Source organism: Pithys albifrons, chromosome 5, assembly GCF_047495875.1.
Source record: "Pithys albifrons albifrons isolate INPA30051 chromosome 5, PitAlb_v1, whole genome shotgun sequence".
In the NCBI taxonomy this organism is placed as follows: Eukaryota; Metazoa; Chordata; class Aves; order Passeriformes; family Thamnophilidae; genus Pithys; species Pithys albifrons.
Window position 1 is genome coordinate 16,458,946 of NC_092462.1, and position 15,768 is coordinate 16,474,713.

The 15,768-nt window shown below is 36.9% G+C and overlaps 1 protein-coding gene across 9 annotated transcripts in view; it reads right to left on the minus strand.

Annotated features, from left to right (window-relative positions):
- MAPK10 (mitogen-activated protein kinase 10) overlaps positions 1-15,768 on the minus strand; it is a 158,225-nt gene that overhangs the window by 72,067 nt on the left and 70,390 nt on the right. For 7 of the 9 annotated variants that reach the window (XM_071555759.1, XM_071555755.1, XM_071555758.1 and 4 more), the window contains 2 exons: positions 15,065-15,136; positions 3,757-3,926 (listed from right to left, as the gene is read on the minus strand). In XM_071555759.1, coding sequence (XP_071411860.1) covers positions 3,757-3,926; positions 15,065-15,130 — 236 coding nt within the window. In that variant the 5' untranslated portion in view covers positions 15,131-15,136. Of the gene's footprint in view, positions 1-3,756; positions 3,927-15,037; positions 15,137-15,768 lie in introns of those variants that run through there. The other 2 variants (XM_071555762.1, XM_071555761.1) reach the window with 2 other exon arrangements.

Below are 15,768 nucleotides of genomic sequence, written 5' to 3' on the forward strand. Positions count from 1 at the left end.
GTTAACTTGCTGGCTTTACCTGTTACAGGGAACACAAAAAGACTTGGCTATCTCCTTCATGTTCAGGCTCAAAAACATCATCAAACCACTAAATCAAAGAAAAAAAAATCTGACAATGTATTTCCCAATTTACTACTTCAGGAATATATTTACAGCCTCCTCCACATCTGCAGATGAGGTGTCTTTCTAAACACATTCACTGAGAAGCTACCAGAACTATTCAAGACTATCTTAAAACCGTAATTTCTGCTCCCATACCCCCCACTCAAACATTACTCATACAAAGAATTCCTGCATAAACTAGACAGCATAAAGCCCTTCCCAGATAACACTCCCCTGGTTCAGCTGACACATCATTAGACCACATCTCCACATCATGCAGCATGAAAACCTGTCTTCACTGTTAAGAAAAGAACAAGATAAACATTTCAGATTTCAGCTGAAATGCATCATCAGACCCATTCATATGATGTTCACCCAGACAACTTTGTTTTCAAAGCTAACACTTTATCCTGAAAACACACACAGGTATAGGCACCAACATGGTCATAAACCAGGTCAAATATCTTCATAAGCTACTTCTAAGACTTTAATTACTTCTATCCTCAAGCCTGTAAGTGATGTCTTCCCTATGTGCCACAGAAACCTGGACTTCATCCTTGTTTCTATCATAAATTCAAAAATTATCAGAGCCGCTTCAAACTGCTTTTGAAAGATTTCTGAACAACATTATTTTTCTGCACACCACAGACAGTATCAAAAATATCACAGGTAACATAAAAAATGATAGCTTGCAAACCACAGCAGAAAACTTACAGATCAATTACCTTGCTTCCAGGCAAAAAGCACTCACTTAAAACACAAAGAAACACCCACTCCAACATCAGCATATTTCTCTTGATTTTACAGAACATGAGAATTCCTCTCCATCCACTGTCATCTAAACCATCCATAAACACAGGCTGAAATTGTCCTGTCTCAGTCCTCCTTGTAAAATAAAGTAGCTGTCAACTCCCTTCTAACATTGCAGAGGGGTATCAGCTACCTCTTGGCTCAGTGGCTTAAGTGGCATGTATCTAATTAAAGCCAGAACACTGTTTTCCATTTCTATGACAGTGTGGTTAAAAGCCTGCGCAGTGTTTTTTAACTACAGCTTGGTCCAATAAAACGACAAGCTCTGTTTCAGCTGTGCCCCATTGTCATCATGCCTGTAACAACATGATAATGACATGTAAATACAGCCTGTATAGTTGTTCTCACAGATGTCAGTGTGATGTACAGTGAGCAAGTAGCCTACACTTGCACTGAGTAGTTTTTATAGGGCAAAGAGGAACTTCCCTGCTCAAGAGATTCCAATCTTTCTTTCAGCGGGCAAAAATAATTTTGTGAAAGTAGTTAACACAAACTCATTGAAAGCTTCCAAAGACTAATTTCCAAAGATACCAAATGTACTTTGTCTATAGCCAATACAGTTTTCTCACTGAGTTTATAATTATTTCCTATGGGCACAAGAGCAATTATAACAATCACACCATATGGTTTTCTCTTTTTCACATAATATCATCTCTTAGAGACTGTAATGTCCTTCTTGCTTCCATATCAAGAAAATGATTTTGCCTTTGATGCAATTTTCAGAATAATCCAGTGAAATCCAGTCCCCACTTCTTTCATAACCACATTCCTTGTTTCCTGTGCCTGTTTATGTTCCACAACATAAATTGTTTTCCACTGAGATTCTCCTGCTTATGTTGACACCTATTTGTAGAACTGTATGAGAAAGATTTCAGTACTCTGTGGCTTTGCCTGGGAACCCTGCAAAATGCAGCCTGAAAAACATTAGATCTCTCCTCCACCTCCCTCTGCCTCTACAAGTACCTCTTGGGACCTCTTGGTTCTTTTCAAAAGAACAAGATGAGCAAGACAAAATATTTTCCCCACCAGAGCAAGCAGCACTTCACAAATAGGGTGGTTTTCAGGGGGTTTCCCCCTTAATTAGCTCTTTCTAGCTATAACTCTGTACCCATCAACACACCTATAACTTCTAAATAACAGTAGCAACAAATACTACTAAAGTTTAATGTACAGACTTATTATTACTATCTAATTATTACTATTAGGCAAGTAGGAACTTACACAACAGAAGATGTCTTTCATCATGTATTGTTTTCTCTTAACTAAACTACATTTACGTATCTCACAGCTGTTTTTTCATTAATTAATCCCTTCCCCATTGACTCCTGCTGATGCTTTGTTTGTAGATGGCTACTGTATTTCTGGTAAACTATGCCTAACAAAAGGTAGACTACAATGCAACACAAACTAAGAAAAAATGCTCATTATCTTCCCCATCTATCATGTAATACTTCTATATCTGTATCATCAAACTATAGAAGGTATTAGGTCCTCTTCATGCTGTTCAGCCATTTCAGCAGACATGTGATAACTTTCACTTAAGTTGTTTTCTGTTCTGATTTTATTTCATAAGAAATTCTTAATTTTTGCTGTCAACTCATAAGTATGAAGGAAAAATTCACAGCATGTTATTGATTTTATTTAGCTTAACTTCTGCAGGGTTTGGGTGCTCATAATTGATCATTACAGCAATTCAGTTGCAGAGAGGTTCAACAAAAACTGGTTTTCCTCTAAAACAAATAAAGGATAGTGAGTAGGAAGAAAAGCCATGTGTTGCTATATATGGCATTGGACAAATAGGGAGAAATTAATAATATTAGTATTCAACACAAAGTATGATTCTTTCCCAAAGCTAATTTTTAACTAACCTTTAGTCCTTTTGTGTTTAGGGTATGAAATAAGGTACTTAATGATTTAGACCAATCTTTGGACTCGTGTAGTTTTAAAGCATACCAAACACTGGAAGTGATAGGCTGAGCCCTAAGGTCAGTGTTGTTATACTGTCATGTTGCCAATGATCCATGGAAGCCCATTTCCTGCTAGATTAAAGGAACCCCTTGCTTTACCATTGCCTCCACCTGTAAGGTAACACACACTACATCAAAGCCAGAAAAGAGCAGTGATAGAGATGACAAATGGAATCAAGACTTCATCTCTGATTAAGTTACAGATACAAGATTACCTAATGCCTCATAATTAAATAGGTAACAAGTGCCTGCACAGAGATATTTAAATACAAGCCACAGAAGTTTAAAAAAGTCTAAAAACACAAAGGCAAAAGCCAACAAGGATATCACACGTTTTGAACACACTAATTTTGAGTTCCACAAGACTTTTGCACTATTTAGAAGAGCTACTGAACTTGTGTCTTTTGTTCACATCGTTCATATCAGTGAAACACCACTTTTAAGAAATAAAGAAAACATTAGTGGTTACCTCAATTCAGAAACCTTCCACTCTGAATACTCGAGAATGCCATTGTATGTGACAAGTTTCTACATTGCTCTTGGTGACTTTTACTGTACAAAGACTAAAATTACAGGGTTTACTTGGGATATTATCTGCACTGCCTCTAGAAATAGTGCCACAGTTGTCAATTATGATAAGATCTCTCTCCTGCTTTCTTGCTAGTTACATTTTGCGATGTGGAGAAACAAACCTAGTGCTATCATTCTCACCAGCTGGAGAATTTATTAAGAAAACCACTGGGCTCCTTCTGCCTCAGGATGTCTGTTGCCTGACTGCTGTTTTTGCAATTTTAGATGATGTCTGTAGCTAGCAAACTGTGAAGAAATGCAAAATGCACATCTACTTAAAAGCTTAAGAGAAACTGCTGATACTTACCAAACTATTCCCTGAGCCCCAGAGCCAATGGGTTTCAAGTTCTGGTAGCGTTTGAGAACTGTGAAGGTCGAGTCACCTACTTCCACACTGTAGAACTGGTTGTCAACTTTGCTTTTGCTCATGTTGTAATGTTTGGCAATATATGACACATCCACTTGTTTCCCAAATCCCTGTTGTACAGAAGAAGGGAAGGGGAGAGGGGGTGGGAAAAACCAAGAAATCAAGGTTGGTAAAACATAAGAATACTGATAAAGCACTGTCACCCTAATTTTTCAATATACATTCTTGTCATTTTAGGCTCATTGTCACAGATCTACATGAATCCTCAAATGCTCTCAAAGACTCTATCAAACCTTCTTTCATGCAGGAAGTCACTGTAAAAAGCCACTGATTAAAGAAAACTAGTGAATTCTCCAGCTGATGTTTGGGACATAGTTACTGTCAACTACTGGTCTCTGCTTGCCATTACTGCTGTTTCATGACTAGTGGCTTGTGAGTTCATGCTGATTCTTCATTCACACTTGTATTGCAAAAAATACCTTATTTTAAAATATCAGTGTAGGAGTGGGACAAGAGACAAAGGAATTAGACTCATCATCATTGGTCAGCCAGAGCAAGTAAGAGTATTCACAAGTGCTAAAACTTTTCCTGAGCATATGATAAAGGTCTTGAGAACCTTTCAACAGGAGTTGCAAAAGAAACAGAGCAGTTTATGAGACAAACTTAGACCAAATATAGCTCAGTATCATGGAGAGTAACCAAAAGTTCTGGAGTTCTTTCCAAGTTCTGGCTTCCTAAGGAAAGGAGGTGAAGGAAGCCCTGCCCTAATACAGAAAGTGAGAGATTTAGGGACACTGACACAGTGTTAAATTGAAGCTTAGAAAGTGGAATGATCCCAAAAGAGGTTTGAATTTTTCTCGTTGCAAGACAGACAGACTACATCTGATTCACACTGTGTAGTTTTAGTCTTAAAATTTCTTCTATTAGGTGAAGAGAGATGCATAAATTTGGCTAACTCAGATATTCATACCAGACCTGGAATTGAGAGATTTTTTTTCAATATTATGCTCCTGATAGACAGGAATCTCACAGCTCTCTGTGGCTACATACACACATTTGGAGTGTGGCTTTTTCTGATGTCATTATCAGAGCAATGCATGAGATACTCAGCATTAACATCAATTACTCTGAAACCAATGTTTGCATATAAAGTGTCAGCACAAAAATTGCATTCCTTAGTGAGCCTGATTCATAGCCAACTCCTCTGGAAATACAGTGACATTTTAAAACCTATTGGATGACTGTGTTACTGTGTAAAGGCTTGGCTGAGCCAGGCCTGCCACAACTTGCTTGCATCCTCTCTCCCAATGTACCTGACAGCTGTGTGTTATGGAGCTACATGGGAACAGATATTTTATCACTTTACATTTAGAACCCTGTGCATTATCAAAATTTCTTTTGAAGTTTGTATTATGACTTTACTGGTCAACAGTATTCCATACCATATTCTGACATCATCTCAAGTATACAAGTGGGTGTAGGAGATGCATGGACAGTTCCTTCACGCCTGTGGTCCTGGTAGGACGAATAGTGCCATCTCGTGAGGCGCTGGCCCAGAGCCAGCTTACACCACGTTATCTTAGAGAAGTAAAATGTTTATTATCAGTTTTACCTCTGCTTGGCTCTGTCCCTGGGGAGGTTGAGTTCTCTTGGAGGTGTCTTTTTGGGGTGCTTTATGGATCCTGAGTGATGGGATCTCTTTTCAGTGGGAGGTAGAGGATTGTTGCTATATCTAACTTCTGTAGGTGTGTGTTATATTGTAGTTTTACCTTTTAATTTTGTTTCTTCTGTGTAAATATATATAAGCCTTTCTGGTTTAAGTTTAAGTTTCAGGGTTTTTTTCCCTCTCCCTTTTCTTGGTGAGGGGAAGGGAATTGCTGTTTTGTGTTTGGGTACTTGGCATTTTGGCAGCTCAGCCAAACACAGTTAGCCTGACCGTGGGAATCATTGGCCTTAGGAACCTCATACTGCCTACACTGGGGTTTCTGAACTCCAGCAATTCCAGTAGGTGCTTATTTTAGATCCAGAAGCATCCTAGAAATCAATTAAAACAGCTCAGACCCACCCCTCTGTAGTACCTCAGCTATATGGATAATTAATGAAGGCAATTGCTTCAGTCAATAGCAACTACAGTCATGGGACACAGAAGATCGCAACAGGTAAGAACACACCAAGGTCCTGATGAGCAGCTCTCCTCTGTGTAACACAGACCACTCCTGTAACAATCTCTGCCTAATAGCATGTGAGTAGAAAAGGTAAAGACTGATTAATTGTTCAAGGAATCTTTCTTTCCTTTTGGATTTTTATGTCTGCTTAAGAATCTGTGTCATAAGGTCTCTGATAAAAACATAAACACCAAGCATTACTTCTGATTTAGTTTGAAGTTAACTTTAAGCAGAATGCTATCTCTGAGTGACAAACACTTCAGCTTTGTGGACAGCTTGAACAGTTTCCAGGTCATTTACGAAGTTGCCTCCTCACTTTAAAACTCACACTGCTAAAAAAACTACAAAGAATCTCTACTATGTATTTTCCAGTTTCTACCAAAACCTAAATAAGCAAAATGAAAACACAGTGAGCCTACAGCTACAGCACAATGTACTGCTTCCTTTCATAAAAACTATAAGGAAATTAATAACTATTCTTGTCATGATCCTAACTTAAATCAAATCCCTAGATGAATAAATTAAGAGAGTTATTGAATTAATCACATTTGATCAGATCCTCAAATCAAGATGATATGTAATCAAGAACCATCTCCAAGCTGATAGAACAGCCACTTCCTAATGAGGACAAGGATATGGCAGGTTTGTTTCACTCTAAAATTAAGGTAAAAAAGCTTTCCTAGCAGCAAAAAAAGTTATACTCTTTATAGAGCATGTCAGTGCTAGGTTTAGTTTCAAACCCTGATGAAATGCTTCTTCTCCAAGTCTTCGAATCCACACAACTCATCTTTGAGAAACCCGCACCTACACTTTTGTCTTTTTCTGTTATGTTCTCAGTGCTCACTCAAACCCCTTCCAGAAGCCTTGGTGTTGGTATACAAAAAATATCCCCTTCCCTTCTCTGCCTGCCCTCCATCTACACCACTAAGCTATTTCAGATTCAGGTTTTACTGCATAATGCTTACAAGTTCTGTACTGGCAGCTTAAGTTAAAATTTTGATTATTGTACTTTTGATCAGAAAGTAATTTCCAGTATACACCTTTCTGTATACACACCTAAACCAAAAACTTCTTTCAATTGGGATTTATACCTCTTAAGAAAATAGGAATTAGCACTTCATTCAGAAATAGATGGGGGGAGGGACTTTATAGAAATACATGGCAATCAGGTTTGCTTCTTAGGATATAAAAAAGTTGTATGGATTTCATATAGCAAAGTAAGTTCTGGTGAATTAAATTTTGTGGTGAGCTTCAGAAGAACTGGGGCGAGCTACAATACCGGGGCTCCAAAGTGATAGCAAACATTGCAGAAGTGAAAAAAGCGCAAATTTCTCCATTCTTTTCACTTTGAACAAAACACAACTAAGTTTCTCAGACGTTTATGTAACGCAAAATATTATTTCTCAGAGACAAAGTAAGCACTGGAGTGCCATTTGTTCTTGCTTTCTGTAACTGTTTAGACAATGGAATCATACTGCTGATAGGAACCTTTCATTTCACATGTACCAAAATGTAAGTACCATTGTTTTTTTCTTTTCAGTACTTAATTGAAAACTTCTAACACACACACTCACACCCACTCCCCAATGCCATTTTTTCTCCTCCATGCTGAGAAAGTTAAGAGGAAGAGAAGAAAAAGGTTTTCAGCCCTGAAAACATAACTGTCTTTGTTGGCTCACTTAAATGCATCTGCAATGATGTTTGTTTAATATCCAAACAATTGAGAAGGAAAGAACTGTCAAGACTCAAACATTTGACACAAAGGAAAAAGGTATTCTCACCATTACTAAATGTTTAGTTAGCATGTATTTTGTTTTTCAAGAACAATTATTTTAAAAAATCAGTGAAACTCAAGTAACTAACAGCCTCACATAGTTACAAATTATATTCTTTTCCTTTCTTCTTTTAGAGCGCAGAGAGCAAGAAAGTTAAAAAGCACAAGATAAAGAAAAGGATGATATTTTCTATGTTCTGAGGTGAATTGCTTTCTGATATCACATTTTATTTTTCAATTTCTATCCTAAAATAACTATATTTATCATATTTCACAGACAGACCCTTTCTTCTGAACACCATTCCTTCTATTATTGATCAGCCTAAAATATCACAATTTTTTACAGCTCAGTACCTCATACGTTTTATTTTTTATAAATACAATCCATGCTAATGGCAGTTTAAGACAAATTGCCCTCCTTTGCATCTCCTTGACAATGAGTGCTGTTACAGAGCCTGTTAGTGGGCATCAGCTGAGGGGAAGCTTGAGCTTCATGCTGGCATCCTGCCCTGTCTGCCCACAGAAATAGCTGCAAGAACACCCTTTCCAGGGTGCTATGATGCAAGGCCACTGAAATCAGCTAAATCATTTGTGTAAATGCAGGTGAGGAAAAGAATTAGATGGATGACTGAAAGGCTGACTCCCAACTTGCAGTTGGAGAGTGCCCAAAGACGAGCAGGATGCAACAGAGAACGTTCTGAGCCAGCAGTCACAATGGTTCCCAGGGGTCCGCACATCACCCAGTCTCTGACAAAGAGATTGCTCTGAACCACAGCACATTTCAGAGGTGGATGCTGTCTTTGACACCCTCAGGATCCAAAAAGATGGTATCTTAAAGATACAATTTGACCTTAAAAGTCACCTGCTGAGGATATACAAATTGGTAAACATATACAAGTATGGTCAACTGATCAGTCTTGCCAGCTTAAAAACTTCTACAGAGGCAAGACCTGCTCACGTGTGCACATTGGCTAAGTCAACAACATTATTCCCTTAATGGCTGTCCTCCCTCTTGTACAGCTGCAATTTTCTCACAAGACTCAAGTGCCAGAGTTCTGGGATAAAGATGCATTTGCTGAGCTCTCTGATTTGGGTTTAATGATCATGGGGTTTGCTGTGTCAGTTTGGATGGACACAAAAACACTCACTTGGGAAATGCAGAGTATCTTTGCATCGAAAGATCAACTAAAGTATTTTTAATTGTGTATTCTGTATATGCCGCATTTAAGGCAGAAATCTATTATACTCACCATAAAGTCAGACTTCTTATTCTGGCTCTCCCTGAACTTAGAACTCCACAGATGGGGATCAAATCTCCTACAGAAAGTTGATTTCTCACATTGTGTGTGTATGTGCTTGGATGTAGCATTACACGTTTTGATCTTACCAACCACATCAAACCACAGTTCTCCATTCTTCTACCTCATTCTCATCCTGTAAGGACTGTATTACTCACCTAGTCTTCCTGATTTTATTGTGTTTTGAGTGGGATTTAAATGTTAATTCTCTGCCTTCTTTTAATCTCTCTCCAGCAGTCTTGCCCTAGACCCCAGACACAATCTACATTCCTTCATGAAGTTTGCCTTTTAAGCAACCAACTGAGCCCTGCAAACAACTCAGCCTCGATTGATTTAGTCACTGCTCTTTATACATTGGCTTTATTCACTCTATTTTAACGCATCACATAAAACATCTTATTAGATGGAGTACAATATTCATAAGTACTGGGGTTTTGGGTTTTGCTTTGGTTTTTTGTTTAAATACTGCCCTTGTTTAATGTCTTCTCACTGAGATAGCAAAAACCAATCAGCTCGCCTAGCTCTTACCTAGTTCTGATTACACATGAAGCAGCAGGTCTGCCTTCTCTCTCTCTCCTTTTAAATTTTATTTACTCAAAATATGAAGCAAGCACTACTTACTTATTCTTCACTTGTCCTCTGCATGGTCACTGAGCTTTATCTACTTTTAATTCCTTCTTTCTTACAGGCACAAAATTTTTGGGGCTCATTTATAACTGTGGTATCCTCTGTTGCACAGAAGTCACAGTGACCCAAAGGTGTGTGCTTCATTCCAGGCCAGACTTCTAAAAGATGAGCAATATGAGAGTGTCTGCACAACAAAACAACTAGTTCAAATGATTCCTCATGAGAACTCACTGTTGACATCCCATGCTGGTCATACTACCAAACAAGACAAGGTTGAAAGAACTGGTCAAGAAACATACAAGAAAGGATTCCTTGAGACTGAGGAATTTAAAGGACAGGAACAACATTAGTGTTCGAAACAAAAAATGTAGTAAAAAATACAGGAAAGAAAGATTTGAGGGTAGTTGTTAAAGCTACCCTAAAGGTGTTTGCAAACACCTCACTCATGCATGTCTCCAGAGACAGAAAACTAGCAAAGACCCTCTATAGATGTGTGTCCAAATCAGAGGAAAGCAATATCTAACTAGCAGGAGAAACAAGAAGAGAAGAAACACTGCAGCCTGTATTCAGTTTGTTCTGAGGCCTCAGATTTTAAAAAGAAGCAATAACATGGGAAGAAGCAAGATACAATAAAGATTAGGAAAGAGAGATGGGATCAGTAGAAGTAGGCAAAAACTTTGCCACATCAAGGAATGAAAAATACACTCAATTTATCAACAGTTGTGAAGGGGGTGCAAAAGCACAGCGTGCCAAAAGCACAGGAGACCCAAGATGGGATTAACAGCTCTTCGTTGTTTATTGCATATATTGATAATACAATTTATTTGAAATTGTTTACACTTCTCAAGAAATTGAAATGACACTGAAATATTGGGTACTGTTTAAGAAGCTTTTTGCAAGCAGTGCAGCAAGAAGACTGTCTACATAAGGTGCTATGCCCCAATGCCCATCATGGCTTTCTTTAAAGGCAGAGGAATATAGCAACAGGACAGATGAAGTATTAAAATAACTAAAGTTCTCAATATAATTATATAGTTACATTATTTGCTGTGAAGACAAGAGCTAATGAAAAGATTCTCCCTTTTATAAACAAAGACTATATGAAGCTAAATAATTGAATCACGCCTTTAGTTAGACAGTTCTTGACCCTATGAATTATCATTTTACTCCTAGAAATCCAAGATTGGCTTATGAATGCCAATTAATTTCCATTTGGATAGAAGGCCTAATTGTTAAGACATTCTGCATTGATACAGATTCTTAAATGGACAAAGAAGTGACTCCATCCAATTTGATTAAAGAATTACTAGTAAAACAAAGGGTTTACCCAAGTTAGGATCACATCAAAAAGAGACCTGATGAATCTGCCAATAAACAAAGACCAATGCCATTATTAATGTTGATCTTTTCTATGTGTAAAATGAGAAGTTTTGTAAAATCATGTGATTTTTAAATGGTGATTAATGCAGTACTGCATTGTCTATATACAATTTATTCAAGACAGGTAAGTATGACTGTGGAAATAAAGTTAGCAAAATATAGGGAGAAAAAATGTCATGAGAGCAATTAAAGCTTTTACAATCTTTGAGGGATTCTGTTTGCTTATTTGGTGGTGGTTGTTGTGGTTGATTTGTTTTTTAAGTAAGAAACAGAGTAGGACTTTTGAAAAAAATATCTTCAACAAGCAAACTAGAATTTCATTCTAAGTTTTTATTCGGTGGCATCAAAACAGCACCAATTCCAACTTCAGTATAGAAAAACTCTAACATGCAGTATCTAGCATGGGAAATTGTTTAAATTGGGCAATAAAGAATAGTGATTATGTGTAACCAAAGAAATAGCTTGTGAATTTACACTCATGATTCACCTTAAACATTTTCTTAACATGTATGGCCAGATCCTCAATAGCTAATCTTAGTAATTCCACATTCTACTTTTCTGTTAAAAAACATTAATTGCTGTAGCAATATGGAAATTCTGTGACATACAAATTGTGGTAATAAAGACATGTTTTTTAAAGAAAAGAAAATTCAGTACTACTGGTTCAAGAAAAAAAAACACGGAATTTTATTCTAAATAATGTGCAGCTACTATTTAGAAAACTTGAAAACTCTGACAGGATACACATGTCTTGATATAGATTAAAAGATAATGAAAGACTAAATGGAAGAAAATATGGATGAAGCAGTCAGTATCCTTCGGGTATTGTTAGCTATTATTAATATTAATATTAAAATTCAATGTCCTATTCTACTCAAAATGCTACTACTTTGCATTGCATTGTGCTTCAGTAACAATGTGTAAGGTCCTACAGACAAAGCTTTTTGGTGGTATCAGCCTTACAGAAATATAATGAAATCCTATAGTCTTTCTGTCCTACCTTACTATTATGACAGAAAAGCAGATGTCCTTTTCCTCAGCCTTGAAAATGATGGCTGTATCAGAACATGAATTGAGTAGCATTGTCCAGTAATTCCAGACTTAGGTATTTTTATACTTCCAATGGGGTAAAGGGGCGGGGAGGGGGAAGTACATATTCACCCTATTTATGTTACTGGGTATTTCTCAGTAAGGGCATTATCATTTTCCTTAAGTTGGAAATTTTTAACATTCTATTCCTGCTGAATTAGCATTTCATCACACCAAACCAGTATGCTCAGTGGCATAAGCTTTTTGTCAAGAGAAGTAGTCCATAATTATGCATGTGTCACTTCCCTTCACAGCACACAAAGCTATGCCTTTTAGGCCCTGAGAGAGAAATCACTACAAATAAATATTAAAGAAAAATACTCCCCCAGTAATAACTGGAGTACTCTTCAATATTACAGCTTTATAAAAGACACTTCGGCACAGCTCTTAAGGTTTGTAGGAAGTCTGCAGTGAGGTACAAATTTGGAATGGAAGCAGGAATTGTACGTAATAAACACAAGTCAGAAAACTGGAAGCGGTCACTGGATGAAGTGTCTATTATATACACCATCATTAGAGGTTCCACACTTAAGAGGTCAACAGTGCTGGATCAAACTATACAACAGTGACTTCTTCTGTTGCATGTTTACACAGTAGAAATAAATTTAGTATTTGTTGAATCACATGAAAAAACTATTGTGTTAAATTATGTTCACCCAAAGGTAGAGTTTTGTGGTCTCCTGTCTAGATACTGTTGGGATACTTGTCAATTGTAGACACCTCAAGACTTGAGTGGCAATATCTACCTCTTGCTGTTTAGAATTGTTCTGCTCTGACATCATCCTTTTTTAACAGAATCTTATAGATTTACTGATTCAGTAGGTAAAAATTTCATAAAGGTACAAATAAACTTTATACTTAGAGCAGAAGAATTACTAGTAAATCACAGGGCATTTGATTTCCACATTAGCATTAATAAGAATGGAATGAAGAATATTACTACCTGGAGACTAGTCATAGTCTCTAAATAAACACCTGGATGTTCAACAGAGTATTACCCAAACAGAGATATAACCTCCATCCCACCCTACACGAGACAAATGAACAGCATCCATGACAACCAAGGTCTTAATGCAACAAAACACTTAGAGATTTTTCTTGTACATAATACTAACTAGTATTTGGATCAGGACTTCTCTTTATGGAAAGAATAAATTAATATGAAGCCTAAACCAGCTTTCATCCTCCAAAGAATCAATCTGAAGGTCTGAAAACCTTGAAAAGGTATTTGTGCAATAAGCACTTGAAGAATAGAATCTTGTTTCCTACAATGTCAGGACAATATCTCTTTGTGTGTATTTACTGCGTGACTCCTCTCTGGGTACCTGCTGCAGCCATTAAATATGAATCAATTTGATTCAGTTGATAAAAATGCAACCAAAATGAGGTTGTTTTCATCCCATATTCCTCAACAGAAACACTGTGAATATGTTTGGTTCTGTGTGTGCCTCTGAATACCTTTCATGAAGTTATGGTAACAGGAAAGCAATGTCTACAGCAAACTGAGAACTTGGAGTGCAGTGACAGAAAGGATTTGCTATACATGGCTTGCTGCAATTAATGTCAAGACTAAACAGGAACTGGATGTAAAAGGAAGTAATTTAGAGTACATTTCCTCTCTGCTTGTGTAAAAAAGAAATGTTTCTGTACAGCTTTGCTTTGGTCTAAAAGGCAGAGGAGCATCAGCAGTAGAGCTCTGCAAAAAAACTATTCTGCACAGTGGAAGTAACTTTTTCATCATCATCATCTTTTTCATACAATCTGTGAAAAAAACTCATTTTGCAATTTTTGCAATTTTTTTAAGCAAACTGTCAAAACATTACAAAAATGCTGTTTAGCAAAATCCCTTTTCTCAAAAACAGTGGAAGAATTAAGCCAGTTAACACATGCAGACAAAGAATAGGAGATAAAAAAGAGAAGACAGTTAAACAGATTATCAAACTGAATAGCCAAGATCCATCCGAGAACTGATGATTACTTAGTCCAGAGCCAACCTTCTCAGCAGAACAAATATTTAGTACTCCCAAGTTAAAACATAAAAGCAAACCTTCCAACACCTGTCACTGTCTTGTGTTAAATGCTTACATACAAGTAAAAGCCCTTTTTTAAAAACTGTACTTTGAACCCCATGTGCAATATAAAATAAAAAAATAAGTGCTTATCATAAATTCATTTCTAAGAATGCAGAACTGTTCTCACTCTCAAAAACTGAAGAATGTTCCTCATGTCCTCCCAGTCAGTTACATTACTGGTGTTATATCTCACCAAAAAGACAAAAACAAACAAACACACCAACAATCAAAAAACCCAAACCACCCCACCCCCAACCCCCAAAAAACCCCAAACCCAAAACTAAACAACCAACCAAACCCAAAAGTCCACAAAGCTATCTTTCATACATGAGAGAAAAAATATATGTATATATATGACTCCAGAATCTGCATAGCACATGGAGCTCAATGGAAGACAAGACAAACACCCCAATTTTAATTAACTTCCCAATACTTCTAGTAAAGGTAAACCAGAGGACTGCAAATTAGTCATGAGATATAATGTAAAAGGCTCTGTCTCAGAAAAAAGAAGCTATGATAAAATAGTTCTAATTTGCATTTTTTCTGTTTGTAAACTGTGCCATTATTTTTCACTAAAAAAAGAGCACCAACCTCAGAACATTAACTGACATTTCAGCAAAATAAAACCAAAAATCATTAATAGAAAACTACAAAATCAACTTAGGAGTAAATAGAAAAGTAATTATTTCTGTGTTGCATTTTTCTATTTTCTGTATTCATTCTCATTCAGTTGCTTGCAGTAAACTGCTGAAATTCACTTCACTTTTTCCTATTATAGTATGAATTGGAAAAATGAAGTACAAGTATATACTGTACCTTGTTTTACCTGTAAGGAACACACACCTGACAAAAGGCAATCTTCACATCCAGAGTAGGTTCACCACAATAATACAAGAAATGGCGGCTCATAAATACCTGCAATTAAAGAAAAGTAGACATACAAATCTTGTCTTCCTGCTGATGTGCAAGTACAATGCAGCTCTAGCTACCTTTGGGTTTTAAAACCAACCTGAGTTGCTACCCAGCTTGTGAACAACAGAAATGTTGAAATACCAAACTGTAAATAGGCTTTAAATTCTTTTCAATGCTCACCAAGGTGATGGCTTCAAACATTACTTGGTTACGTCTGCAAAATTTTACAGTAACTGATACAACTATCACAAAGTTTATCATGTCACTTGTGTACTCCAACACCTATAAAAATAAAAATCAGGTCAATAATGTTCTAAACAATGTGGGAATAGGAGACGGTTATTGTCATGGGGAGGAAACAAAGACCTAAGCTGACAAGTATTAGGAAGGTTATAGATGTGGAAAGACTAATTACATCACTGTATAAATCTATGGCACAACCACCTTATGAACATAGTTCTGGTTCTCATCTTAACATTATACAACTAGAAAATCGACAGTAATAGGCAGTAAGAAGAGTCCAAAGCACATACAGATTTCTTACATGAAACAACTGCACAGACTGGGAATTTTTTAGCCTAGAAAAGAACTGTCTGAGTGGAAATATGCTGGAGATCCACAAGATGACTGGCCTC